This window comes from Talpa occidentalis, unplaced genomic scaffold (genome assembly GCF_014898055.3).
Source record: "Talpa occidentalis isolate TD23 unplaced genomic scaffold, MPIMG_talOcc4v2.1 talOcc4.2, whole genome shotgun sequence".
Lineage (NCBI taxonomy): Eukaryota > Metazoa > Chordata > Mammalia > Eulipotyphla > Talpidae > Talpa > Talpa occidentalis.
Genome location: NW_023602073.1, coordinates 16,836,231 through 16,862,481, shown reverse-complemented (window position 1 = coordinate 16,862,481; position 26,251 = coordinate 16,836,231). Strand labels below are relative to the sequence as shown.

At 43.9% G+C, this 26,251-nt stretch overlaps 1 protein-coding gene across 6 annotated transcripts in view; it reads right to left on the bottom strand.

Moving 5' to 3' along the window:
• The window catches only part of LOC119251745 (golgin subfamily A member 6-like protein 6), a 61,707-nt gene that overhangs the window by 16,304 nt on the left and 19,152 nt on the right, over positions 1 to 26,251 (bottom strand). For all 6 annotated transcript variants that reach the window (XM_054698395.1, XM_037519005.2, XM_037519004.2 and 3 more), the window contains exons 11-16: positions 22,677 to 22,760; positions 17,784 to 17,879; positions 13,266 to 13,361; positions 11,156 to 11,251; positions 3,048 to 3,143; positions 366 to 461 (exon numbers count right to left, since the gene is read on the bottom strand). In XM_054698395.1, coding sequence (XP_054554370.1) covers positions 366 to 461; positions 3,048 to 3,143; positions 11,156 to 11,251; positions 13,266 to 13,361; positions 17,784 to 17,879; positions 22,677 to 22,760 — 564 coding nt within the window. The remainder of the gene's footprint in view (positions 1 to 365; positions 462 to 3,047; positions 3,144 to 11,155; positions 11,252 to 13,265; positions 13,362 to 17,783; positions 17,880 to 22,676; positions 22,761 to 26,251) is intronic.

Here is a 26,251-nt window from a genome sequence, read left to right as displayed (position 1 = left end):
TCTGTAGGGTAGTGAATGTGTCAAAGTGCGATGTTTGATTGTCTTCAAGTCATGAAGTTACCTAACATTTCAGTTCTTCAATCTGAGGTATTTATAATGTAAAACACAGTCCAGGATGTTCAATGCAAGAAAGATCAAAATTCTCTCTCTATGGGTTAAGGGCCTGGGCATCCTTACCAATCACTGTTAGAAGGCAGAAAAGATAAGAGAAAGTCTCATAGACGCTACGGACAAAAAATAAAGCAGGTTTCTTCTTTGGCTGTTATCTATTTCTCACGGGCTGCTGAGAATAAACCCATCAAGTTTATGCTCTGCCCAGCCATGCCCTCCGTGCATGCTCTAGGATGGAAAGGACAACTTCTTACCTCGCATTCACTTGTTTGTTCTCTTGACTTCAACTTCAGATGCAACCACTGGTCCAAGAGTTCTCTCAGTTTTGTTATAGCCTCCTGGAGTTTTTCCTGATCAAAGTTGGGTGAAGAAAGAAAGTATAGTCAAGATGACAGATTCAGGGCCGCAGGTGGTTGAGTACTGCACGGTGAAGCTGTCCGCAGCCTTTGCAGCCTGGGTTTGATCCCAGCCGGCCAGTGAGAATCCCACACAGTGCAGCAGACCTCAACTGTCTCGCCCGCTGCTCCCCTCAGCAGTGTATTTCTTCAGTCTGCCTGTTCTATTCCCCGCTCTGTCTCTGGTGAATCCTCTCACCCTCCCATGAATGTAGCCTGTACCTTGGTTCTTGTATAAAAATAAATTAGTCTTAAAAAAAAGATGACAGATTCATCAGTTTCCTAACAGGAATCCCTGCCTTCCAAGAGACTAGAATGACATGAAATATCGTTGAATCCTTACACTTTCAGTATAAGCACCCTGAGGACTGTGTGAAGTGATGTAGGTGACCCCTTATTCCCAGAGACGTGGCAGGATGGCTGCCATCTCATGTCTGCTGGAGAATCGGAGGCTGGGGAGTGGGTAACTAACCTACCCAAGGGCTATGCCTATTGGCTTCTTGAACTTCATGAGCTGACCCTCAGGCAAGCTACATGAGCCTCTAGACCCTGGTCAGGAAACACCACACACAGAACAAAAGAGTAACCATCTAAAATAAACCTTTCTCCACCTCCTGGATGTGGAGAGTTGTCTGTGTCCATCAGAATTCTCTCCAGGAAGCTCCCCAGATACACTCCTAAATTGGTGGGAACTAAACCCACATGAAAGATCTCCAGGCAGTCTTCTTTTGCTGATTGCTTTAGCCTTGCAAATTGTAGAAGAAATAAAATCTGGTTGTCTCTGTGCTTGTTTTGGAAATGTGTCACAAGACCTTGCACATCATGGTTTCTCTAATGTTACACATTTGTGAAGATAAAAAAGGCTGGTGCATGTTTCGAAGACTGTATTTACAGCAGGTGTTCATCATGGCAAGAGGGAAGAGGTACGAGACTCTCACCATATTATGAAAGTCCATATGGACCATGGGATTGTATTTTGGGGAAAAGTTCAAGAGACAGGGCCTCAGTAATAACCATAGGCCAAGACAGGAGGACAGTCTTGACCGTCAGCTGCCTCTGACTATGAAGAACCAGCTGCAGGTTAAAAAGAGGTTTTCTCAATAATCCCAGAGGTGAGACGAGAATCGGGTGACCGTAAATGTGGCAGACAAAAAAATAATCACCCTCTTTGTGAATTAGGGGCCACTTAATCTGCCTTGCTCCATTTTCCTTACACTGGCCTACTGATGACTAGCCTGGGCCAGGACACTTTCACACATCTAGTGAGATAAAAGACAACCTAAAGTTATTAAAAAATATCTGTATTTCACATGGCCTTACAGGCGAATCTAGGGCCTATTAGACTACAACCAATCTTGGCCTCTACAGGAAACCAACTTCTGTCCTGATTGCTATTCTTGATGGTTCCCTCACTACTTTTATGATTTTCTTGTTTGGGTCTTGCATCCTCAACACCCTTGTCAGAATCAGCCCCTGTAGTCTCAAAGCCAGCAGATTCCAGATGGATGGAGACTGATAGGACGCCTCCACTGTCCATCCTCTGAGGTGCCTTAGATTGCCGCCATTTTTCCTTAAAGCAGTTAGGAGATCTATCTGTAGAAGGGGTACTGAGTCCCAGGGCAATTTAAGGTTAAGTAGGCAGCTTCAGGGACAGTGCAGGCAGGGACCTCAGGAGAGTCAAAGATGTCTCTGAGACAAGGATGGTACATTCTAAATGCTAACCAACACATACACCAGTGGGGAGGTCAGAAAGTCCAGGAGGACAGAACAAACAGTACACTGGGCAGTGACTGGTGACTGACTGTAGTTTCTCTTACACACACTGGAACCCTAAAAAAAAAAAAAATGTATTCAAAGGGTGCACCGGTGATCTGAGCACAATAGATGTGATGGAATAAATATAAAAAGGGGGAAATGAAGTGGAAATGCTCTGTAACCTAGTTGCTCAGGCTCAGATTTCAGAGAGCTCTCCTCCGCGCTGTGGGTGTGAAGGCACCAACATAAATAAATAGCTTCCCTCCCTCTCCCTGAGTGCACATCAGCAGCAGCAGCTCTGGCCTCATTGCCAGCCTCATGAGTGGCAGGAACATGAGTTCATCTGCAGGTACGCTGTTCTCACTGCACCCAAAGAATGGTGTGTAGAACATGGGGGAATCAGTGTGGGGGGAAAATGCAAACCCTCTCTGGTGGTGAATGTGTCCAAGTGCCATGTTTGAGGTCTTCAAGTCATGAAGATAGTTAACATTTCAGTTCTTGAAACTGAGGGATCTATAATGTGAAACCCAGTCTAGCATTTTCCATGCAAGAAAGATCAAAATTCTCTCTCTACCAGCTCGGTGCTGGGCATCCTAACCAATCACTACTAGAAAGCTGAAAAGATACAAAGAAATTCATATAGACAATGGGGACATAAATATAAAGCATGTATCTTTTGGTGTCATCTATTTCTCATGGGCTGGTGACAATAAACCACCAAGTTTATGCTCTGCCCATCCACATCCTCTGTCTATGTTGTAGGATGGTAAAGACGCAACTACTTACCTCCTGCTCTCTTGATTGTTCTCTTATCTTCAAGTTCAGACTCAACCACTGGTCTAACAGGTCTTTCTGTATTGTCATTGCCTCCTCGAATTTTTCCTGATCAAAATTAGGGGAAGAAAGAAAGCGTAGTTAAGATGACAGATTCATCAGGTTCCTGAGAGGAATCCCTGCCTTCCAAGAGACTAGAATGACATGAAATATCATTGAATCCTTACACTTTCAGTATAAGCACCCCAGTACTGTGTGCAGTGATACAGGTGACCCCTTATTCCCAGAGCACTTGGCAGGATGGCTGCCATCATGTCTGCTGTAGAATCGGAGGCTGGGGAAGGGGTAACTAACCTACCAGGAAATTCTGCACACAGAACAAGAGAGCAACCATCAAAAAGAAATCTTTCTTCACCTCCTATATGTGGGAAGTTGTCTGTGTCCATCAGGACTCTCTTCCAGGAAGCTCCCCAGACAGATTCCCAAATTGGTGGGGCCCAAACCCACATGAAGGAACTCCAAGCAGTCTTCGTTTGCTGATTGGTTTATCTGGCAGACTGCAGGAAAAATAAAATCTGGTGGTGTCTATGCCTGTTTTGGGAATCTGTCACATGACCTAGTACATTGTGGTTTCTCTTATGTTACACACATGGAAGATAAAAAATGTTGGTGCGTATTTCGACAACTGTATTCTACAGCAGGGGGTCATCATGGCAGGAGTGAAATTGAGGAGACTCTTACCATAATATCAAAGTCCATACGGACCATGAGATAGTATTTTGGGAAATGTCCAAGAGACAGGGGTCAGCCCAAACCACAGGCCAAGAAGGGATGGCTTGACCGTCAGCTGCCTCTGACTATGAAAAAACCAGCCACAGGTTAAGAACATAATTTCTAAAGAAGCCCAGAGGTGAGACAAGCCTTGGGTGACCCTAAAAGTGGAAGTCAAAAAAAAAAATTATCCTCTTGTTGAATCAGGGGCCACTTACTCTGCTTTGCTCTGTTTTCTTTAGACTGGCCTACTGATGATTAGGCTGAGCCAGGACACTTTAACACTTCTAGTAAGATGAAAAACAAGCTAAAGTTATTAAATGCATCTGTATTATAGATGGCCTTACAGGAGGGGCAAGGACTTCAATCAATCTATGCCTCTAAAGGAAACCAACTTTGTCCTGGTTGCTCTTCTTTCTGGTTTCCTCAATAATTTCTTTATGATTTTCTTGCTTGGGCCTTGCATCCTCAAACCCTCCTCAGAATCACATACTTTCGCCTCAAAGCCAGCAGATGAAGATGGTCCAACAGATGGATCCTGATAGGACGCCTCCACCATCCTTCCTGCCAAGGCCCTTAGATCACCCCCCTGCAGTGGAGCCCAGACTGCTCGCCCACATCACCCATTTTCAGTAGGAAGCAGTAACCGGTCAGATCGACGCCCTTTATCCTAACAGCAGTGTGAGGCTCCACCCCTAGAAGGGGTAGAGAGTCCCAGGGCAGTTCAATTAAGTAGGCAGCTTCAGGGACAGTGCAGGCAGGGACTCCAGGAGAGTTAAAGAGGCTTCTGAGAGAAGGACAATAAATTCTTTTTTCTTTTTTTTTTTTAATCATCTTTTCACATTTTTTTAGACATTATTTGCTTCCCCCCATCCCCTCTGAGTCCCCATAGAATTTCCTTCCCCAAGGCACCCGTGTACCATCACCACAGAGTCCCCTGTGCTCCTCCCTCCCTCCCTTTCATCCCTCTCCCTCCTCCTCCCCTACAGGATGTCTCCGGTTTATAATTGTCTGTTTTTGCTTTGTTGGGTTTTGTACTGTCATTATTTTTTTTACGCTGATGTCTTATTTGATTCCTCTATATTCCTGTGATAAGTGAAACCATCCGATATTTTTCTTTTTCCTTCAGGCTTATTTCACTGAGCATAATTCTGGCTAGCTCCATCCACGTTGCTGCGAATGGCATGAGTTTATCTTTTTTGATTGCTGAATAGTATTCCATTGTGTATATGTACCACATCTTCTTGATCCAGTCATCAATTTTTGGGCATTTGGGTTGTTTCCAGGTTTTACCTATTGTAAATAGTGCTGCAATAAACATAGGTGTACAGGTGCTCTTTTGAATCACTGATTTTGTGTCCTTTGAGTAGATCCCTAGTATTGGAATTGCCAGATAGTATGGTAGCTCCATTTTTAGTAGACAGAGGAACCTCCAGACAGCTTTCAATAGTGGTTGGACCAGTTTGCTCTCCCACCAGCAATGTAGGAGAGTTCCTTTTTCACCACATCCTCACCAACATTTGTTGTTGCTTGTTTTTTTGATATGTGCCATTCTCACTGGTGTAAGGTGGTATCTCAGTATGGTTTTGATTTGCATTTCCCTGATTATAAGGGATGTTGAACATTTTTTTCATGTGCCTGTTGGCCATTTGCATTTACTCTTTGGAGAAATGTCTTTTGAGTTCTTCTTCCCATCTCTTGACTGGATTGTTTATTTTGTTTTTGTTGAGCCGTGTGAGTTCTTTGTATATCATTGTGATCAGTCCCTTATCAGTTGGATGGAGTGCAAAGATTTTTTCCCAATCAGTGGAGTGTCTCTCTGTTTTGCCATCATGTCTGCTATAGAAATAGAACAAATACTGATGAAATTCATATGGAACCACAAAAATATCATGAATAGCCAAAGCCCTACTGATGAAAACAAAGGATAAAGGAGGTATCACACTTCCAAACTTCAAGCTGTACTACTAATGTCTCTTTGGATGTGCAGAAGCTTTTCAGTTTGATGTATCCCAGGTGTTTATCTTTGCCTTCACTGTCACAGCTTTGGGTGATGAGTCTTTAAAGATGTTTCTGAGATGTATGTCTTGGAGTGTTTTACCTATATTTTCTTCTGTATAGTTTATGGTTTCAGGTCTTGTGTCCAGTTCTTTTATCCATTTTGAGTTGATTTTTGTGCATGGTGAGAGGTAGTGGTCTAGTTTCATTTTTTTACATGTGGAGGTCCAGTTTTCCCAGCACCATTTATTGAACAAAGTGTCTGTGTTCCATTGCGTATTCTTTGCTCCTTTGTCAAAGATTAGTTGTTCATGTAAGTGCATCTCTATATCTGGGCTCTCTATTCAGTTCCATTGGTCCGTGTGTCTGTTTTTGTTCCATTACCAAACTGTTTTAATTATTATGGCTTTGTAGTATAGCTTGAAGTTTGGAAGTGTGATACCTCCTTTATCCTTTGTTTTCATTAGTAGGGCTTTGGCTATTCATGGTATTTTTGTGGTTCCATATGAATTTCATCAGTATTTGTTCTATTTCTTTGAAGAATGTCATTGGATTTTTATTAGAATAGCATTGAATCTGTATATTGTTTTTGGGAGGGTGGTCATTTTAATAATGTTGATTCTTCCAATCCATGAGCAGGAGATATCTTTCCATTTCTTTGTGTCTTCAATTTCTTTTAACAGTGTTTTATAATTTTCTTTGTATAGGTCTTTCACCTCTTTTGTTAGGTTTATTCCCAAGTATTTGACTTCTTTGGTTTCAATTATAAAAGGGATTGTTTTCTTGATTTCTTCTTCTTCAGATTGATTGTGTATAGGAAGGCTACTGATTTTTGTGTGTTGATTTTATATCCTGCTACTCTACTGAACTGGCTGACTATTTTGAGTAGTTATTCTGTGGAGTTTTTAGGGTTCTCTATGTGTATTATCATATCATCTGCAAATAGTGATAGTTTTACTTCTTCTTTTGCCATCTGTATTCTTTGTATGTCCTTCTCTTGTCTTATTGCCCTGGCTAGGACCTCCAGTATTATATTGAAGAGCAGTGGTGAGAGACAACATCCTTGTCTTGTTCCTGATCTTAAAGGAAAGACCTTCAGCTTTTCAACATTGAGAATAATGTTGGCAGTGGATTTGTCATATATGGCTTTTATCATATTAAGGCATTTTCCTTCTATCCCGAGAATTTCAAGGGCCTTCATCATAAATGGATGTTGGCCTTTGTCGAATGCTTTCTCAGCATCTATTGATATGATCATATGATTTTTCTTTTTCTTTTTGTTGATGTGTTGGATTACACTTATTGATTTTCATAAGTTGAACCATCCTTGTGCCCCAGGACGAATCCCACTTGATCGTGGTGTACTATCCCTTTGATGCATTGTTGGATTATGCTGGCAAGGACTTTGTTGAGGATTTTTGCATCAGTGTTCATTAGGGAGATTGGCCTGTAATTTTCTTTTTTTGTGCAGTCTTTGTTTGATTTTGGTATCAATGTAATGTTGGCTTCGTAGAACGTATTTGGTAATATTCCTTCTTTTTCAATTTTTTGAAAGAGTTTGTGTAGGATAGACACTAATTCACTGCTGAACGTTTGGTAGAATTCATTTGAGAAGCTGTCTGGGCCTGGGCTTTTGTTTTTGGGGAATGCTTTGATTACTGCCTTAATTTCACTGTTCTGTTGTTCTATTTCTTCTTTGTCCAGCTTTGGATGATTATATCATTCTAGGAATTTGTCCATCTCTTCTAGGTTGTTGAATTTGTTTGCATATAAGTGTTCATAGTAATCTTTGATTATTCTTTTGATTTATACTGAGTCTGTTGTGATTTTTGCTCTTTCATTTGTAATCCTATTTATATGTGTTTTCTCCCATTTTTTTCTTTGTGAGCCTGGCTAGAGGTTTGTCTATTTTGTTTATTTTTTCAAAGAACCAACTTTTGGTTTCATTGATCTTTTGGATTGTTTTTTTAAATTGCCAATTTGTTTATTTCTGCTTTGATTTTTATAATCTCCTTCTACTGGCTTTAGGGTTCCTTTGTTCTTTTTCTGCCTCTTTGAGATGCAAGATTAGGTTGTTTCTTTGAGTTCTTTCTTGTTTGTTGATGTGAGCCTGTGTTGCGATATATTTTCCTCTTATTACTGCTTTTGCTGCATCCCATACATTCTGGAAAGTGGTGTCCTCCTTGTTGTTCAACTCAAAGTATTTTTTAATTTCTTCTTTGACTCGAGGAGTGGGGATTTCAATCTCCATGAAGTGGGAGGGTTCCTTGTTTTTTTTTCATGATTGATTTCTAGCTCAATGCCATTATGATCGGAGACAGTTGGAATGATTTTGATCTTCATGTATCTGTTGATGTTTGTCGTGTGGCCCAGTATGTGATCGATTCTGGAGAATGATCCATGGCACTTGAGAAAAATGTGTACTTGGATTTTTTTGGGTACAGTGTACTATAGATGTTTGTTAAGTCCTTGAGTTCTATGTCTTTATTTAGGGCTCTAGTGTCTTTGTTTATTTTTGTCTCATTGATCTGTCCATTGGTGAGAGTGGGGTGTTGAAGTCTCTCCTCCACTATATATGTATTTTCTTTAATGTCTCTTTTCAGAGCTGATAATAATTGGAAGGACAATAAATTCTAAGTGCTAGCCAACACATGCACCAGAGGGGAGGTCAGAAAGTCCAGGAGGATGAAACAAAAACAATACACTGGGAAGTGCCTGGTGACTGACTGTATTTTTTCTTACACACACTGGAACCCGAAAAAAAAAAATGTCTTATAGGCCTGCATCTGAGATCTGAGCACCATAGATATGATGGAATAAAAATTAAGGGAGAAATGAAGTGCAAAGTGTTAGGCTGACTGTGGATGAGCTGAAGTCAGGACAGAGCCTGTATACTGAGAATTTCAGGGAAAAACGGACAAGTGCCCTCAACGCTACATGCATCCTGAGTCATGCATCCCCAGCTGGCTGTCCCTTGCTTTGCTCAATAAATACTCTGTAACCTAGTTGTTTGGGTTCAGATTATGGAGAGAGATCTCCTCCAGGCTGCTGGTGTGAGGCCACCAGCGTAAATAAAGAGCTTCCCTCCTCCTCCCTGAGTGCTCCTGCTCCCTCATGACCATCTGCCAGAACATTTCACCTTAAAGACAGGAAACTCCAATACGTGTTACAACCTGGATGAGCCAGGGAGATACTATGGTCTATGGTCAGAGACCAAAGGACTATATTTTCGTGACTGTTTTTAACCTAGTCAGATGTAAAAACAGAATGTGGAATGGGGGGACCAGGTGACAGGAGGGACACGGGGACACTGTTTACTGGGGAGAGTACCAAGTTGGGAGGAGGAACCCGTTGTGCAGATGGAGAGTGGAGATGGGGGCTCCACAGTGTGACACTGATGCCAGTAATGACAATGTGTAAGATGGGGAGCAGGTACATTTGTGATTTGTTTGTATTAACACTCACCCCTACGTCCCCACCAACACACACAGAAAAGTCTGTTCAGCTACGAAGACACTTTTCACATGACCCCTTTGAGGTGGAGGAGTGTCCAATTTTCACTGCTGCTGGAAAAACTGGTAGGCAGGCAGTTAGATGTGGGAGAGGCCATCATAATTCTCTATGGTCAATAGAGTGATTTCCTTCTTTTTTTTTTTAAAGATTTAATTTATTTATTTATACAAGTACTGGGTACAGTCAGAAGTGTGGGTGAGAATTCACCAGAGCCAGAGTGGGGAGCAGAACAGGCAGACTGATGGAAGTACACTGCTGAGGGAAGCAGCGGGCGTGGCAGGAGAGGTCTGCGTGCCATGTGGGACCCTCGCCAGCGGCCGGAGATCGAACTGGCGCAGAGGCTGTGGGCAGCTTCACAGCCCAGCGCTCAACCTCTGCACCACCGGGGAGGCCCTAGAGTGATTTCCTTATTCTTCAGTCAAGATACAAGAGGACAAAGGACAGATGCTAGATAATTTGACTGTGTGACAGGGCAAAGGTCTAACACTAGGTAAAGCCAGGTTTTACAGCAGTCTCAAAAGGTTACCATTCTCCGATCTACTCATTCTCTTTTTTGGCATCGCTTCCCATTTGGGTGCCACCATCTCCACTCTCCATCTGCACAAATAGTTTGTCCTTCCAACATGAAACCCCCCCACTAAACACCATCACCTTTGTTCCTCTCCCACCTGCTCCCCACCAGGCAGAGGGATGTGTAAATCTCCAGTTCTGAGGGAGTGTGTGAAGGTAAGGATTTTGATGGACATCACCTGCAAGGCTGGTAGGTGACTCCCATGTAGTAGAGGGGACATCTGGGTCCCAGAATGTGATCATAGTTACCAGAAATAAGCATCCACCCAGCCAGAGCCATTTACATCTTTGAGTTTACGATTAGGAGAAAGCAAACCATCTATACACTGGGACTCTCTTTAATTTGGCAGATACAGAACTTCAGTTTCCATGGCTATACTATCAGCTCACACAGTATGGCCATGACTGGAGTACTGTGGTCAAGGTCACTGATCAGGATGAATTGGGACGTTTGTGCAGGACAAGGAGAGCAGCTCGAACTCTGGCATTAATGCAGTTTCCCCTCATGTTTGTAACAATGAAGGTTTTTCCCACTATCCAAGACTCTAGCATGAGGGACGTGTAACTGTCTTTTGAGTGTGAACTTTAACACCCACACACAAGGGATTAGGGCAGAGGCTGGAAGACACCCCTGAGAGAGGAGGATGACTAAATAGTCTGGAGCACTAACTGCCAACTGAGGGATGACCTCAATCTTTCGCTCAAGGCTGGGTTCTCTCCACAGGAGAGGGGCAGCTATGGAAAGTCTCAGAGACCCCCAGCGCACATGAGCTGCAGCAGCTCTGTCCTCATGGCCAGACTCACGAGCGGCAGGAACATGAGCTCACCCGAAGGGACCCTGTTCTCACTGCCTGCAAAGAATGGTTTGTGGAACATGGGGGAGGCAGTGTGGGGGGCAAATGTAAACCCTTTACAGGGGTGAATATGTCAAAGTGCCATGTCTGAGGTTTTTAAGTCGTCAAGTTATTTAACATTTCAGTTCTTTAATCTGGGGTATTTATAATGTGAAGCCAAGTCTAGGATGTTAGTGCAAAAAGATTAAAACTCTGTCTCTATAGGCTGAGGTGCTGGGCATCCTAACCACTATTATAAGGGTGAAAAGATACAGAGAAATTCTCATAGACACTAGAGTAATAAAAATAAAGCATATTGTCTTTTTTGGCTGTCATCTATTTCTCATGGGTTGGTGACAATAGAGCATCAAGTTATGATCTCCCCAACCAGGCCCTCTCTGTATGCTCTACGATGGAAGAGACTCAACTTCTTACCTTTAGTTCTCTTCTTTGTTTTCTTGACTTCCACTTCTCACTCTTAGATTGGTCTAACAGTTCTCTTACTTTTGTCACAGCCTCCTGGATTTTTTCCTGATCAAATTTTGGTGAAGAAAGAAAGCGTAGTTAAGATGACAGATTCATCAGGTGCTTGAGAGGAATCCCTGCCTCCCAAGAGACTAGAATCACATGAAAAATATTTAAATCCTTACCCTTAGAGTATAAGCACCCCAAGTACTGTGTGCAGTAATATAGTTGACCCCATATTCCCAGAACACTTGGCAGGATGGCTGCCATCATGTCTGCTATAGACTCGGAGGCTGGGGAAGGGGTAACTAACCTCCCCGAGGGCTATTACTATTGGCTTCTTGAGCCTCATGTGCTGACCCTCAGGCGGATCTACACGGACCTCTACAGCCTTGCCAGGAAATGCTGCACAAAGAATAAGACAGTAACCATCTGTAAGGAGCCTTTCTCCACCTTGTATATGTGGAATGTTGTCTGTGTCCATCTGGACTCTTGTTCAGGAAACTCCCCAGAGTCAACCCAAATCGGTGGAAATAAACCCATATGAAGGAACTCCAGGCACTCTTCTTTTGCTGATTGATTTAGCCTCTCAGGCTGCAGGAGAAATAAAATCTGGTGGTGTCTCAGCCTGTTTTGGCAATCTGTCACATGCCCTTGCAAATCACCATTTCTCTAATGTTACACACATGTGAAGATAAAAGGAAGCTGGTGCATATTTCAACAACTGTTTTTACAGCAGAGGATCAAACACTAAGTAAACCCAGGTTTTACAGGTGATGCCAGTCACAAAAGGTTACCATTTAGTCCATCTACACGATCTCATTATTGGCATCATCTTCATATTGTGGTGCCGACATCTCCACTCTCTATATGCACAAATAGTTCATCCTTCCAACATGAAATTCAACCCATTGAACAATGTTATTTTGTTCCTTCTACCACCCGGACCCCACCAGGTACAGGGATATATAAATCTCCATTCCTGAGGGAGTTTGTGAAGGGAAGGCTTTTGATGAACATCACCAACAGGGTGGTAGGTGACTCCCATGACTCACAGGGGAGATGTGGGTCCCAGAATCTGAGCATAGTTACCAGCAATAAGCATCCACCAGGGCAGAGCGATTTACCATCTGTGAGGTTATGACCAGCAGAAAGGAAACCACCCATCTGGTGGGACACCCTTGAATTTGGCAGATCATAATTGCATTTTCCATGGCTACACTATCAGCTCACGCAGTGCAGCAGTGACTGAGATATTTTGGTCAAGGTCACTGACCCAGATAAATTTGACATTTGTGCAGGACAAGAAGAGAGCAGCAACTCTGGCATTGACTAGGTTTCTCTTCATGTTTGTAACAATAGATGTTCTCCCCACTATACAACACACTGAAATGAGGGACGTGTGACTGTCCTTTGAGTGTGAACTTTAACACCCACACACAAGGGATTAGGGCAGAGGCTGGAAGACACTCCTGAGACAGGAGGATGACTAAATAGTCTGGAGCACTAACTGCCAACTGAGGGATGACCTCAATCTATTGCTCAAGGCTGGGTTCTCTTCCCAGGAGAGGGGCAGCCGTGGAAAGTCTCAGAGATCCCCAGTGCGCATGAGCTGCAGCAGCAGAAACACGAATTCACCTGGAAGAACCCTGTACTCACTGCTAGCAAAGAATGGTGTGTGGAACATGGGGGAGGCAGTGTAGAGGGCAAATGCAAACCCTGTATGGTGGTGAATGTGTCAAAAGTGCCATGTTTGAGATCTTCAAGTCATAAAGTTAGTTAACACTTCAGTTCTTTAATCTGAGGTATTTATAATGTTAATCTCACTCTAGGAAGTTCTATGTAAAAAAGATAAAAATTCCGTCTCTACGGGCTGAGCTGTTGGGTATCCTAACCAAAAACTATTGTAAGGCTTAAAAGATACAGACATATACTCATAGACAGTAGGGACATAAAAATAATGCAAGTTTCTTTGGCAGTCATCTATTTCTCACAAGCTGGTGACAATAAACCATCAGGTTTATACTCTGCCCAGCCCCGCCCACTGCATTGTTCTAAGATGGGCAAAACAACTTCTTACCTCCTGTTCTTCTGTTTTTTCTCCTAACTTCAAATTCTGACTCTCCGTCAGGGGTAAGAGTTCTATCAGTTTCTTCACAGCGTTGTGGAATTTTCTCTGATCAAAATTAAGTGAAGACATAAAGCACAGTTAAGATGACAGATTCATCAGGATCATGAGAGGAATCCCTCCCTTCAAGAGACTATAATTACATGAAATATCATTGAATCCTTATATTTTCAATAAGCGGCCCGAGGACCGTGTGCAGTGATACAGGTGACCCCTTATTCCCAGAGCACGTGGCACGATGGCTGCCATCATGTCTGCTGTAGAATCAGAGGCTGGCGAAGGGGGTAACTAACCTGCCTGAGGGCTTTGACTATCGGCTTCTTGAGCCTCATGTGCTGACCCTCAGGCAGAACTATATGGACCTCTACAGCCACAACAGGAAATGCTGCACACAGATTAAGACAGTAACCATCTAAAGGAAACCCTTTCCCCCTCCTATATATAGAAAGCTCTCTTGTCCTCAGGAATCTCCTCCAAGAAGCTCCTCAGTTTCACTCCCAAAATGTTGGGCTCCAAACACACATGAAGGAACTCCAGGGAATTTTCTTTTGCTGATTTGTTTAGATTCCAGGACTGCAGGAGAAATGAAAAGTGGTGGTCTCTGTGCCTGTTTTGGGAATCTGTCACATGATGATGCACATCGTGGTTTCTCTAATATTGCACACATGTGAAGAGATAATGGCTGGTGCATATTTCGACAACTGTATTCTACAGCAAGGAGGCATCACAGCAGGAGTGAACTGGGACGAGATTCTCACGAACTATGAGTGCCCATATGGACCATGGGATAGTATGTTGGGGAAATGTCCGAGAGCCAGGGGTCAGCCCAAACAAAAGGCCAAGATGGGAGGACAGGCATGACCGTCAGCTGCCTATGACTATGAAGAACCAGGTATAGGAGAGAAAACATTTTTTTAAGGAGCACAGAGGTGAGACAAGCCTCAGGTGACCCGAAAAGTGGCAGACAATATAAATGACAACCTTGGTGAATGAGGGGCCAGTTATTCTGCCTTGCTCCATTTTCTTAGACTGGCCTACTGATGACTAGCCTGAGCCAGGACACTTTTACACTTCTAGTGAGATAAAAGAAAACCTAAAGTTAATAATAATAATAAAAAAAAAACCCTATTGCATAGATGACCTTACAAGTGGGACAAGGGCCTAGCTGGCCTATATAAGAAACTAACATCTGTGCCAGCTGCTCCTCTTTCTGGTTTCCGCACTATTTTCTCTATGATTTTCTTGTTTGGGCCTTGCATCCTCAACACCCTCATCAGAATCATCTCCTGTAGTCTCAAAGCCGGCAGACATTAGGTGGCCCTTCAGACAGAACTTGATAGGAAGCTCTACTATCCTTCCTCCCAGGGCCCTTAGATCGCAGTGGCGCCCTGGCTGCTTGTGCACGTTACCCATTTTCAGCAGGAGTCAGTGACTGTTCAGATCAATGCCCTCTGTCCTAATAGCAGTAAGGGGCTCCTCTGCAGAAGGGGTATTGAGTCCCAAGGCAAGTTACGGTTACATAGGCAGCTTTAGGGACAGTGCAGGCAGGGACATCAGGAGAGTTAAAGATGCTTCTGAGACAAGGACAGTGAATTCTAAGTGCTAACCCACACATACACCAGAGGGGAGGTTAGAAAGGCCAGGAGACAAAACAAAAACAGTACACTTCTCTCACACACACTAGAACCCTAAAATAAACTGTCTTCGAATGCTGCACCCTAAGGTCTGTGCACCATAGATATGATGGAATAAAAATTAAAAAAGGGGGAAATGAAGGGAAAAATGTCAGGCTGACTGTGCATGAGCTGAAGTCAGTACAGAGCCTGTAGACTGAGAATTTCAGGGAACAAGGGATAAGCGCCCTCAAGGCCACATGCGCCCTGAGTCGCACATCCTCAGCTGCTGCGTCCCTTGCTTTACTCAATAAATACTCTGTAACCTAGTTGCTGGGGCTCAGACTGTGGAGAGAGATCTCCTCCGGGCTGCGGGTGTGAAGCCGCTAGCGCAAATAAAGAGTTTCCCTCCTCCTCTCTGAGTGCTCCTGCTCCCTCATGACAATCTGCCAGAACAGTCACCCTTAAAGACAGGAAACTCTGCTGTGTTGCAACATGGATGAGCCGGGGATACACTATGGTCAGAGACAAAAGGACAGTATTTCATGACTTTTTTTTTTAACTTAGTCAGATGTAAAAAAAGGACGTGGAATGGGGGTCCCGGTGACAGGAGGGACCCGGGGACACTGTTTACTGGGAGAGTTTCAGGTTGGGAGGAGGAACTCGTTGTGCAGATGGAGAGTGGGGATGGGGGCGCCACAGTGTGACGCTGATGCCGGTAATGACAATGTGTGAGATGGGAAGTATGGGGGATTTTTGTGATTTGATTATTTTAATACTCACCTCTACACCCCCATCACACACACACACACACACACAGAGAAAAGTCTGTTCAGCTAAGAAGACACTCTTCACATGAGTCCTTTTACTTGGAGGAATGCCTGAAGCTTCCTGCTGCTAAATCAATGGGAGGCTGTCATAATTTTCTTTATTGGCATCATCTTCACACTGTGGTGCCACCATCTCTGCTCTCCATGTGCACAAATAGTTCATCCTTCCAGAATGAAACCCACCCACCAAACACCATCACCTTTGTTTCTTCTCCCAGCTGGTACCCAGAAAGCACATGGTTATGTAAATCTCCAATTCTCTGGGAATTTGTGAAGGAAAGAATTTTGATGGAATCACCAAGCAAGGCTGGTAGGTGACTCCCATGTAGTCAGAGGGGAGGTCTGGGTCCCAGAATATGATCATAGTTATCAGCAATAAGCATCCACCCAGCCAGAGTCCATTTATCATCCATGAGTTTAGACCAGCAGAAAGAAACCACCCATCTGGTGGGATTCCCTTTAATTTGGCAGATATAGAACTGCAGTTTCCATGGCTACACTATCAGCTCACACAGTGTGGCCATGACTGGAATACTGTGGTCAAAGTCACTGATTCGGATGAATTGGGATGTTTGTGCAAGATGAGGAGACAGCAGCTCGAACTCTGCATTGACATGGTTTCCCTCATGTTTGTAACCATGGAGGTTCTCCCCGCTACCCAGACCTGAATATCATGAAAGTGTGACTCTGCTTTCAGTGTTAACTTTAGTATGCACACAAAAGGGATTAGTACAAAGTCTGGAAGACACCGCTAGTAAGACAGATTGAAAATAGCCTGTAGCACTAACTGCCAACTGAGAATTGACCTCAATCTTTCCTGAAAGGCTGGGTTCTCTTCCCAGAAGAGGGGAAGCTATGGAAAGTCTTAGACACTCCAGGTCTGTATGAGCTGAAGCAGCTCTGGCCTCATCACTAGCCTCATGAATGGCAGGGACATGACCTCAGCTGGAGGGACCCCATTCTCACCGCTTGCAAATAATGGTTTGTGGAACATCAGGGCAAATGCAAAGCCTTATGGTGGTGAATGTGTCAAAGTGTAATGTTTGAGGGTTCTTTTAATTTTTTTAAATTTTGTTTTAACATTTATCATTTTTACATTTTTAAAACAATATTTGCTCCCCCTCACCCCCTTAGATTGAGTCCCCACAGAATTTCCTTCCCCAAGGCACCCATGCACCATCACCACAGTCCCCTGGGCTCCTCCCTCCCTCCCTCTGATCCCTCTCCCTCCTCCTCCCCTGCAGGATGTCTCTGGTTTATAATTGTCTGTTTTTGCTTTGTTGTGTTTTGTACTGTTATTATATATATATATATATATATATATATATATATATATATATTTTATACTGATGTCTTATTTGGTTCGCCTATATTCCTGTTACAAGTGAAACCATATGCCTGCTAGCCATTTGTGGTTTTATTTTATTATTTTTAAAATTTTTATTTATTTATTTATACAAGCACTGGGTACAGTCAGAAGCACAGGAAGGTGAGAGAATTCACCAGAGCCAGAGAGGGGAGCAGAACAGGCAGACAGACGGAGGACGCAGCTGAGGGGAGCAGCAGGCATGACGGGAGAGGTCTGTGCGCCATGTGGGACCCTTGTGGCAGCCGGGGATGGAACTGGTGCTGCAGAGGCTGCGGGCAGCTTCGCAGCCCAGCACTCAATCACTGCGCCACTGGGGAGGCCCCCATTTGAGGTTTTAAAGTCATCAAGGTAGTTAACATTTCAGTTATTGAAACTGAGATATTTATAATGTGAAACCCAGTCTCGGATGTTCTATGCAAGAAAGATCAAAATTCTGTGTCTACAGGCAGAGGTGCTGGGCATCCTAACCAATCACTATAATAAGGTTGAAAAGATACAGAGATATCCTCATAGACATTAGAGACATAAAAATGAAGTATGTTGGTTTTTATGCTGTCATCTATTTCTCATGGGCTGCTGAGAATAAAGCATTAAGTATATGTTCTCCCCAATCACGCCTCTCTGTATGCTCTAGGATGGAAAAGAATCAACTTCTTACCCTCCGTTCTCGTCTTTGATCTCTTAACTTCAACTTCTGACTCTCAAACTGGTCTAACAGGTCTCTCACTTCTGTCACAGCCTCCTGGAGTTTTTCCTGATCAAAATTGGGTGAAGAAAGAAGATGACAGATTCATCAGATTCTTGAATGGAATTCCCATCTTCCAAGACACTAGATGTAATGAAAAATCTTCGAATCCTTACACTTTCAGTATAAGGGCCCCGAGAACTGTGTGCAGTGACACAGGTAACCCTTTATTCCCAGAGCACTTGCCCATTATGTTTGCTGTGGAATCGGAAGACCATGTGCAGGGATACAGCTGACCCCTTATTCCCAGAGCACATGGCAGGATGGCGCCCATCATGTCTGCTGTAGACTCGGAGGCTGGGGAAGAGGTAACCAACCTGCCCAAGGGCTATGACTACCGGCTTCTTGAGCCTCATGTGCTGTCCTTCAGGCATCACTATATGGACCTCTACAGCCTCGCCAGGAAACGCTGCACAGAACAATACAGCGACCATCTAAAGACTTTCTCTGCCTCCTATGTGTGGAAAATTGTCTGTGTCCATCAGGACTCTCTTCCAGGAAGCTCCCGGATTCACTCCCAAATTGGTGGGAACTAAACCCACATGAAGGATCTCCAAGCACTCTTCTTTTGCTGATTGGATTAGCCTCAGAAACTGCAGGAGAAATAAAATCTGGTGGTGTCTGTGCCTGTTTTGGCAATCTGTCACATGGCCTTACACATCACAGTTTCTCCAATGTCACACACACGTGAAGATAAAAGAAAGCTGGTGCATATTTCCACAACTGTATTTAGAGCCGAGGGTCAAACATTAGGTAAACCCAGGTGTTAATGGAGATGAAGTCAAACAAGGTTATCATTTGCCCCATCTATCATTCTCTTTATTGGCATCATATTCATATTGTGGTGCTGACATTACCACTCTCCATTTGCACAAACAGTTCATCCTTCCAACATATAATTCAACCCACTGAAGAAAGTCACTTCCTTCCTGCTCTCCACCAGTTAAAGGGATATGTACATCTCCATTTCTGAGGGAGTATGCGAAGGGAATCCTTTTGATGACCATCACCAACAAGGCTGCTATGGGACTCCCCTGTACTCAGAGGGGAGGTCTAGGTCCCAGAATCTGATCTTAGTTACCGGTAAAAAGCATCTACCCAGGCAGAGCACTTTAGCATCTGTAAGGTTATGACCAGCTGAGAGGAAACCACCCATCTGGTGGGACACCCTTTAATTTAGCAGATACATAATTGCATTTTCCATGGTTACACTATCAGCTCACTCAGTGCAGCAGTACTGAGATATTTTGGTCAAGGTCACTGACCCAGATAAATTTGACGTTTGTAAAGGACAAGAAGAGAGCAGCAACTCTGGCATTGACTAGGTTTCTCTTCATGTTTGTAACAATAGATGTTCTCCCTGCTACACAACACGCTAAAATGAGGGACATGTGACTGTTCTTTGAGTGTGAACGTTAACACCCACACACAAGGGATTAGGGCAGAGGCTGGAAGACACCCCTGAGACAGGAGGATGACTAAATAGTCTGGAGCACTAGCTGCCAACTGAGGGATGACCTCAGTCTTTCACAAAAGGCTGGGTTCTCTTCCCAGGAGAGGGGCAGCTATGCAAAGTCTTAGATACCCCCAGTGCGCATGAGCTGCAGCAGCTCTGGCCTCATCGCCAGCGTTAAGAGCGGCAGGAACATGAGCGCACCTGGAGGGACCCTGTTCTCACTGATTACAAAGAATAGTGTGTGGAACATGGGGGAGGAAGTGCAGAGGGCAAATGCGCACCCTGTATAGTGGTGAATGTGCCAAAGAGATATGTTTGAGATTTTCAAGTCATAAAGTTAGTTGGTATTTCAGTTCTTTAATCTTAGGTATTTATAATGTAAAATCCAGTCTAGGATGTTCTATGCAAGAAAGATCAAAACTCTGTATCTATGGGCTGAGGTGCTGGGCATCCTAATCTGTTGCGAGCCAGCCGCAGCAGTCTGGGTGTCAGGGGTTCCTGAAGGGTGGGAAGGCGTTGGCGCAATTGTAGAGAATGATAAGGGAGGGGAATGAGGAGATGCAAACACTTGGTCAGGGTGCAGACATAGCCCTACTGAGGGTCTCAGCAGTTCTTTATTTATACTAAGCAAATCGTGAGTGCATAAGTGCTGCAGGGGGCCTTGTTGCTCCAGCCAGGTAAGACACTGGGAAGCAGCTAAGAAAAGGGCCTCACACCGTGGGGCCAAAGCAACCTTGTGCCTCACACCATGGGGCTGAAGCCTTACCATCCCTTTGTTTTCTGTTCTTGGTCATAAAAAGAGATAAATTTACCAGAAAGTACATTAGGCAATAAATTAAATGTATTAGCATATTGTAAGTAAATGGCACGGAAAATTATCTGTTTAGAAATTAGTTATTAAACAATTTGGCCCACTTGACAATGGAAGACAATTTAGTGTACATGCCTGACAAGCAATCCAGCACAACTATTATAGTAAGTCCTTCTTTTGCTTTTTTAAAGAAGTTTCTTGGGAAAGTTTTCAAATGAAGTTATTTGACTTAAGGAGTCTCTAGGTAGAAAAAGTTCTGATAGCTGAGTCTCTGGCTGAAGGCCATGCGAGTAAGAAAAATCTTTTCTTGCTTAGGCTTTAGCTGATAGGAATGTACTGGTGGCTATCAACTGTCTTAGGTTATTGTTTAGCTGAAACAATGAGTTTTACTGTAAGGCTTAGTTTTTTTGTTTTTTTTTTTTAGAGGCATGTTTATTTATTTATTTATTTATTTTGTTTGTTTGTTTTTGTTTATACATGCACTGGGTACAGTCAGAAGTGCGGGAGGGTGAGAGAATTCACCAGAGCCAGAGCGGGGAGCAGAGCAGGCAGAGGGACCGAAGTACACTGCTGAGGGGAGCAGCGGGCGGCAGGAGAGGTCTGCGCGCCATGTGGGACCCTCCTCTGGTGGCCGGGGAGCAGCCGGGGATCGAACCGGCGCCGCAGAGGCCGCGGGCAGCTTCGCAACCCAGCGCTCAACCGCTGCGCCACCGGGGAGGCCCTGTTTTTTTTTTTTTTTTTTTTTAAACTAATCTATTAACCTTAAAGACTGCCTTCTTGCTGAGAGCACGTAGCAGCCAAAAGTCCATGGAAAAGAATGCACTGAATGTTTCCACTCTGCTTCTATGTACATGATGATGTCATTTCTTTGCTTGCTAAAAAAGTATAAATAAAGACCTACTGAGCCGCTCGGTAGAAGATACTTGCACCTCACCGAGTGTCAGTGTCTCCTCATCTACCTCATCCCCTTCACCTCAGCCCTTAACATTTCCCCGATGCCGTCTCATCCTTTCAGGATCCCCTGACACAACATTTTGCCGAAAGCTGGTCTGCGGCACATAAGCCTATGCATTAAGGTAGGAAGATAACAATTATCACGTGTTTTTTCAAGAGCAGCCAAAGGTCTGTTTGTCATCCTGCAGAGGTTATGACATTTATCATTCTTTGTCTTGCGGAAGGTACAGTTGCTAAACAAATGTTTTTTAGAATAGTTATTTACTTTAAACAACCCAATAGTTATTACTAGCAAAAAGCCTATGTGACTGCAACTTAACATTTCTAAGTTTGCCATGGTGAACGATTAAGTAAGGGCTGGGGGAAACAAAGGGCGGAGAGTAACCTGGGAGAAGGGAGATAAAGGGAGATTATTTAACTAACCTATAAAGTTTAGACTAACATATAACCAAACAAACAAAGCAAAGAACAGAAGGCTATTATATAGAAATCATCATTTATAGTATATTGTTTTAATATTGATTCGATATTAAGGAACCAAGGGCCTGGAGGGCGTTAATGCCAAGGCAAGCCGCACTGACTCTTCCCTAGGCCCCGGCTCTCAATTAAGGGAGGAATTCTCCTAATCTAACAAAAGAGTTTTCTACCTATTACTCCTCTATTTATCTAGTCAGCCTAGTTTCCTTATCTAACTTTAAGATCAAGGGACAAATTCCTTTTCCATAAGATTGCTGGTTGTTGTTTTAAGGAACTACAAATATTTCATCAGGGGCAGGGCCGGAGGTGGTTATAGCTTTTGGTTCCCAGAATGGTTAATACGGGGCATATCAGTAATTGCAACATTGACTATTTCCAAATGCATTATTTGTGCCACGGTTATTAGCTTAACCAGTAACAAAATTGTTGTTGACTTATTCTCGAAGGCATACTCTAACAGCTACCATATCAATTGTTACATCCAGGGGAATTAGCCCTAAACAAACAGGAAAAATTTAGCAGGAGCCAGCTATGGGTCTCCTGGCTTAATAAGAATTTTCTTAAGGACTTTGGCCAAGAGATGTTTACAGCCTTTTGTTCCCAGAAGTTTTTTCACTTTGTTAATGTAAGGCCGAATGTTGAAGGCCGAATTACTGCCTTTTGGCAGAGAACTACTAATTTTATAAAAATGTAATATTTGTATCACGCAGTGCCAATTGCCATCAAATTGGCTATTCAGTAATTGATTAAACACTATTTGCAGTCTTACTTTTAAATGCGTATTTTAACAATGGTAGAAACTAGCCATAAACAAATGAGGAGAATCTAGGAGTCAGCTAATGAGATTCCTGATTTTTCAGAAATCTGCCCCATGCCCAGACTTTTGTCAGACTACATGAGTAGCGTGGCTCCCAGCACTAACCAATCACTATTTTAAGGCTGAAAAGATACAGAGAAATTCTCATAGACACTCGGACATAACAGTAAAGCAAGTTTCTTTGGCTGTCATCTATTTCTCATGGGCTGGAGATAATAAACCATCAGGTTTATACTCTGCCCAGCCTGGCCCACTGCGTTGTTCTAGAATGGGCAAGACTCAACTTCTTACCTCCTGTTCTCTTAGCTTCAACTTCTGACTCTTACTCGGGGCTAAGAGTTCTATCAGTTTCCTCACAGCGTCCCGGCATTTTTCCTGTTCAAAATTGAGTGAAGAAAGAAAGCATAGTTAAGATGACAGATTCATCAGGTTCCTGAGAGGAATCCCTGCCTTCAAGAGACTAGAGTGACATGAAATATCATTGAATCCTTACACTTTCAGTATAAGCATCCTGAGGACTGTGTGCAGTGATACAGGTGACCCCTTATTCCCAGAGCACGTGGCAGGATGGCTGCCATCATGTCTGCTGTAGAATCAGAGGCCTGGGAAGGGGTAACTAACCTACCCAAGGGATAAGACTATCAGCCTCTTGAACCTCCTGTGCTGGCCCTCAGGCAGAGCTATATGGACCTCTACAGCCACAACAGGACCACTGTATGCAGAAAAAGACAATAACCATCTTAAGGCTTTGTTCACCTCCTATATATCGAAAACTCTTCCATCAGGAATCTCTTTCAGGAAGCTCCTCAGTTTCACACCCAAACTGTTGGGCTCCAAACACACATTAACAAACTCCAGGGACTTTTCCTTTGCTGATTTGTTTAGCCTCCCAACTGCAGGAGAAATAAAATCTGGTGGTCTCTCTGCCTGTTTTGGGAATCTGTCACATGGCCTTACATATCATGGTTTCTCTAATGTTGCGCACATGTGAAGATAAAAAAGTCTGGCGTGTATTTTGACAACTGTATTCTACAGGAGGGACATCATGGCAGGAGTGAATAGGGACGAGACTCTCCCGATCTTATGAGTGCCCATATGGACCATGGGATAGTATGTTGGGGAAATGTCCTAGATCCAGGGGATCAGCCCAAACTAAAGGCCAAGATGGGAGGACAGGCATGGCCATCAGCGGCCTCTCACTATGAGGAACCAGGTACAGTAGAAGAAGACATTTATAAAGAAGCACAGAAGTGAGACAAGTCTCAGGTCACCAGAAAAGTGGCAGGCAAAAATAAATGACAATCTTGGTGAATGAGGAGCCAGTTACTCTGCCTTGCTCCATTTTCCTTAGACTGGCCTACTGATGACTAGCCTGAGCCAGGACACTTTCACACTTCTAGTGAGGTAAAAGAAAACTTAAAGTTATTTTAAAAAAACAAAAAACCTATAGCATAGATGGCCTTACAAGTGGGACAAGGGCCTAGTTGTCTATAATCAATCTTGGCCTCTATAGCAAACCAAGTTCTGTCCTGGTTGCTCCTCTTTATGATTTTATTTGCACCTTGAATCCTCAGTACCCTCCTCAGAATTATCTCCTGTTGCCTGAAAGCCAGCAGACATCAGATGGTCCTTCAGACGGAGCCTGACAAGACTCTTCCACCATCCTTCCTCCCAGGGCCCTTGGATCACTGCCCTGCCGTGGAGGCCTGACTGCTCACCCATGTCACCCATTTCAGAAGGAAGCAGTTAGAGATCAATTAACATCCCTTGTCCTAACAGCAGTGAGGGGCTCCATCTGCGGAAACAGCACCAAGTCCTAGGCAAGTCAGGGTTAAGTAGGCAGCTTGAGGGCAGTGCACGCAGGGACTTCAGGAGACTTAAAGAGGCTTCTGAGACAAGGACAGTGAATTCTAAGTGCTAACTAACACATACACCAGAGGGGAGGTCAGAAAGTCCAGGAGGATGAAACAAAAACAGTACACTGGGCAGTGCCTGGTGACTGACTGTAGTTTCTCTTATACACACTGGGACCCTACAAAAAATCTGTCTTTGAGGGCTGCACCCAGAGATGTGAGCACCAGAGATATGAAAGAGTGATATCAAAAAGGGGGAAATGAAGTGGAACATGTCAGGCTGACTGTGGATGTGCTGAAGTTGGGACAGAGCCTGTAAACTGAGAATTTCAGGCAACAGCGGATAAGTGCCCTCAAGGCCACACACAATCTGAGTCATGCATCCCCAGCTGGCTGTCCCTTGCTTTACTCAATAAATACTCTGTAACCTAGTTGCTGGGGCTCAGATTGTGGAGAGAGATCTCCTCTGGGCTGAGGGTGTGAAGCCACCTGCGTAAATAAAGAGCTTCCCTCCTCTTCCCTGAGTGCTTCTGCTCCCTCATGACAATCTGCCAGAACAGTCACCCTTAATGACAGGAAACTATGCTGTGTTACAGCATGGATAAGCCAGGGAGACAAAGGACAATATTTTCCTGACCTAGATAAAAGGACAATATTTTCCTGACCTAGTCAGATGTAAAAACAGAATGTGGAATGGGGGGACCAGATGACAGGAGGGACACGGGGACACTGTTTACTGGGGAGAGTTTCAGGTTGGGAGGAGGAACCCGATGTGCAGATGGAGAGTGGAGATGGGGCTCCACAGTGTGACGCTGATGCCAGTAATGACAATGTGTGAGATGGGGAGCATGGGGGATTTTTTAATTTGTTTATTTGAACATTCTCTCCTAAGCCCCCATCACACACACACGCAGAAAAGTCTGTTCAGCTAAGAAGAAACTCTTCACATGAGTCCTTGGAAGTGGAAGAATGTCCAAAGCTTACTGCCGCTGAATCAACAGGGAAGCTGTCATAATTCTCTTTATCGGCATCATCTTTATATTATGGTGCCCTCAACCACTTCCATTTTCACAAATAGTTCATCCTTCCAGTATGAAACCCACCTGCTAAACACCAGCACCTTTGTTCCTTCTCTCAGCTGGTACCAACCAAGCACAGGGATGTGTAAATCTGCATTCCTGAGGGAGTTTGTAAAAGGAAGGCTTTGGAGGAACATCACCAAGCAAGGCATTTAGTTAGGTGACTCCCATTTAGTCAGAGGGGAGGTCTGGGGGGCAGAATGTGATCACAATTATCAGCAATAAGCATCCATCCAGCCAGAGTCCATTTATCATCTGTGAGGTTAGACCAGCAGAAAGCAAACCACCCATCTGGTGGGACTCCCTTTAATTTGGCAGATACAGAACTGCAGTTTCCATGGCTATACTATCAGCTCACGCAGTGTGGCCGTGACTGAGATATTGTGGTCAAGGTCACTGATCAGGATGAACTGGGACGTCTGTGTGGGATGAGGAGGAAATAGCTCCAACTCTGGCATTGATGTGTTTTCCCTTCATGTTTGTAATAATGGAGGTTCATCCCACTACCCAAAGACCTGAATATGAGGAAAGTGAGACTCTGTTTTCAGTGTTAACTTTAACATCCACACACAAGTGATTAGTGCAGAGGCTGGAAGATACCCTTGGTGAGGCAGACTGAAAATAGCCTGTAGCACTAATGGCCAACAGAGGCAAGACCTCAATCATTCATGAAAGGCTGGGCTCTCTTCCCAGGAGAGGGGCAGCTATGCAAAATCTTAGATACTCCCAGTGTGCATGAGCTGCAGCAGCTCTGTCCTCGTCGACAGCTTTATGAGTGACAGGGACATGAGCTGACCTGGAGGGACCCTGATCTCACTGCTCACAAAGAATGGTGTGTGGAACATGGGGAGGCAGAGTGGGGAGCAAATTCAAACCCTTTTTAGTGGTGAATGTGTCAAAGTGCCATGTTTGAGGTTTTTAAGTAATTGAGTTA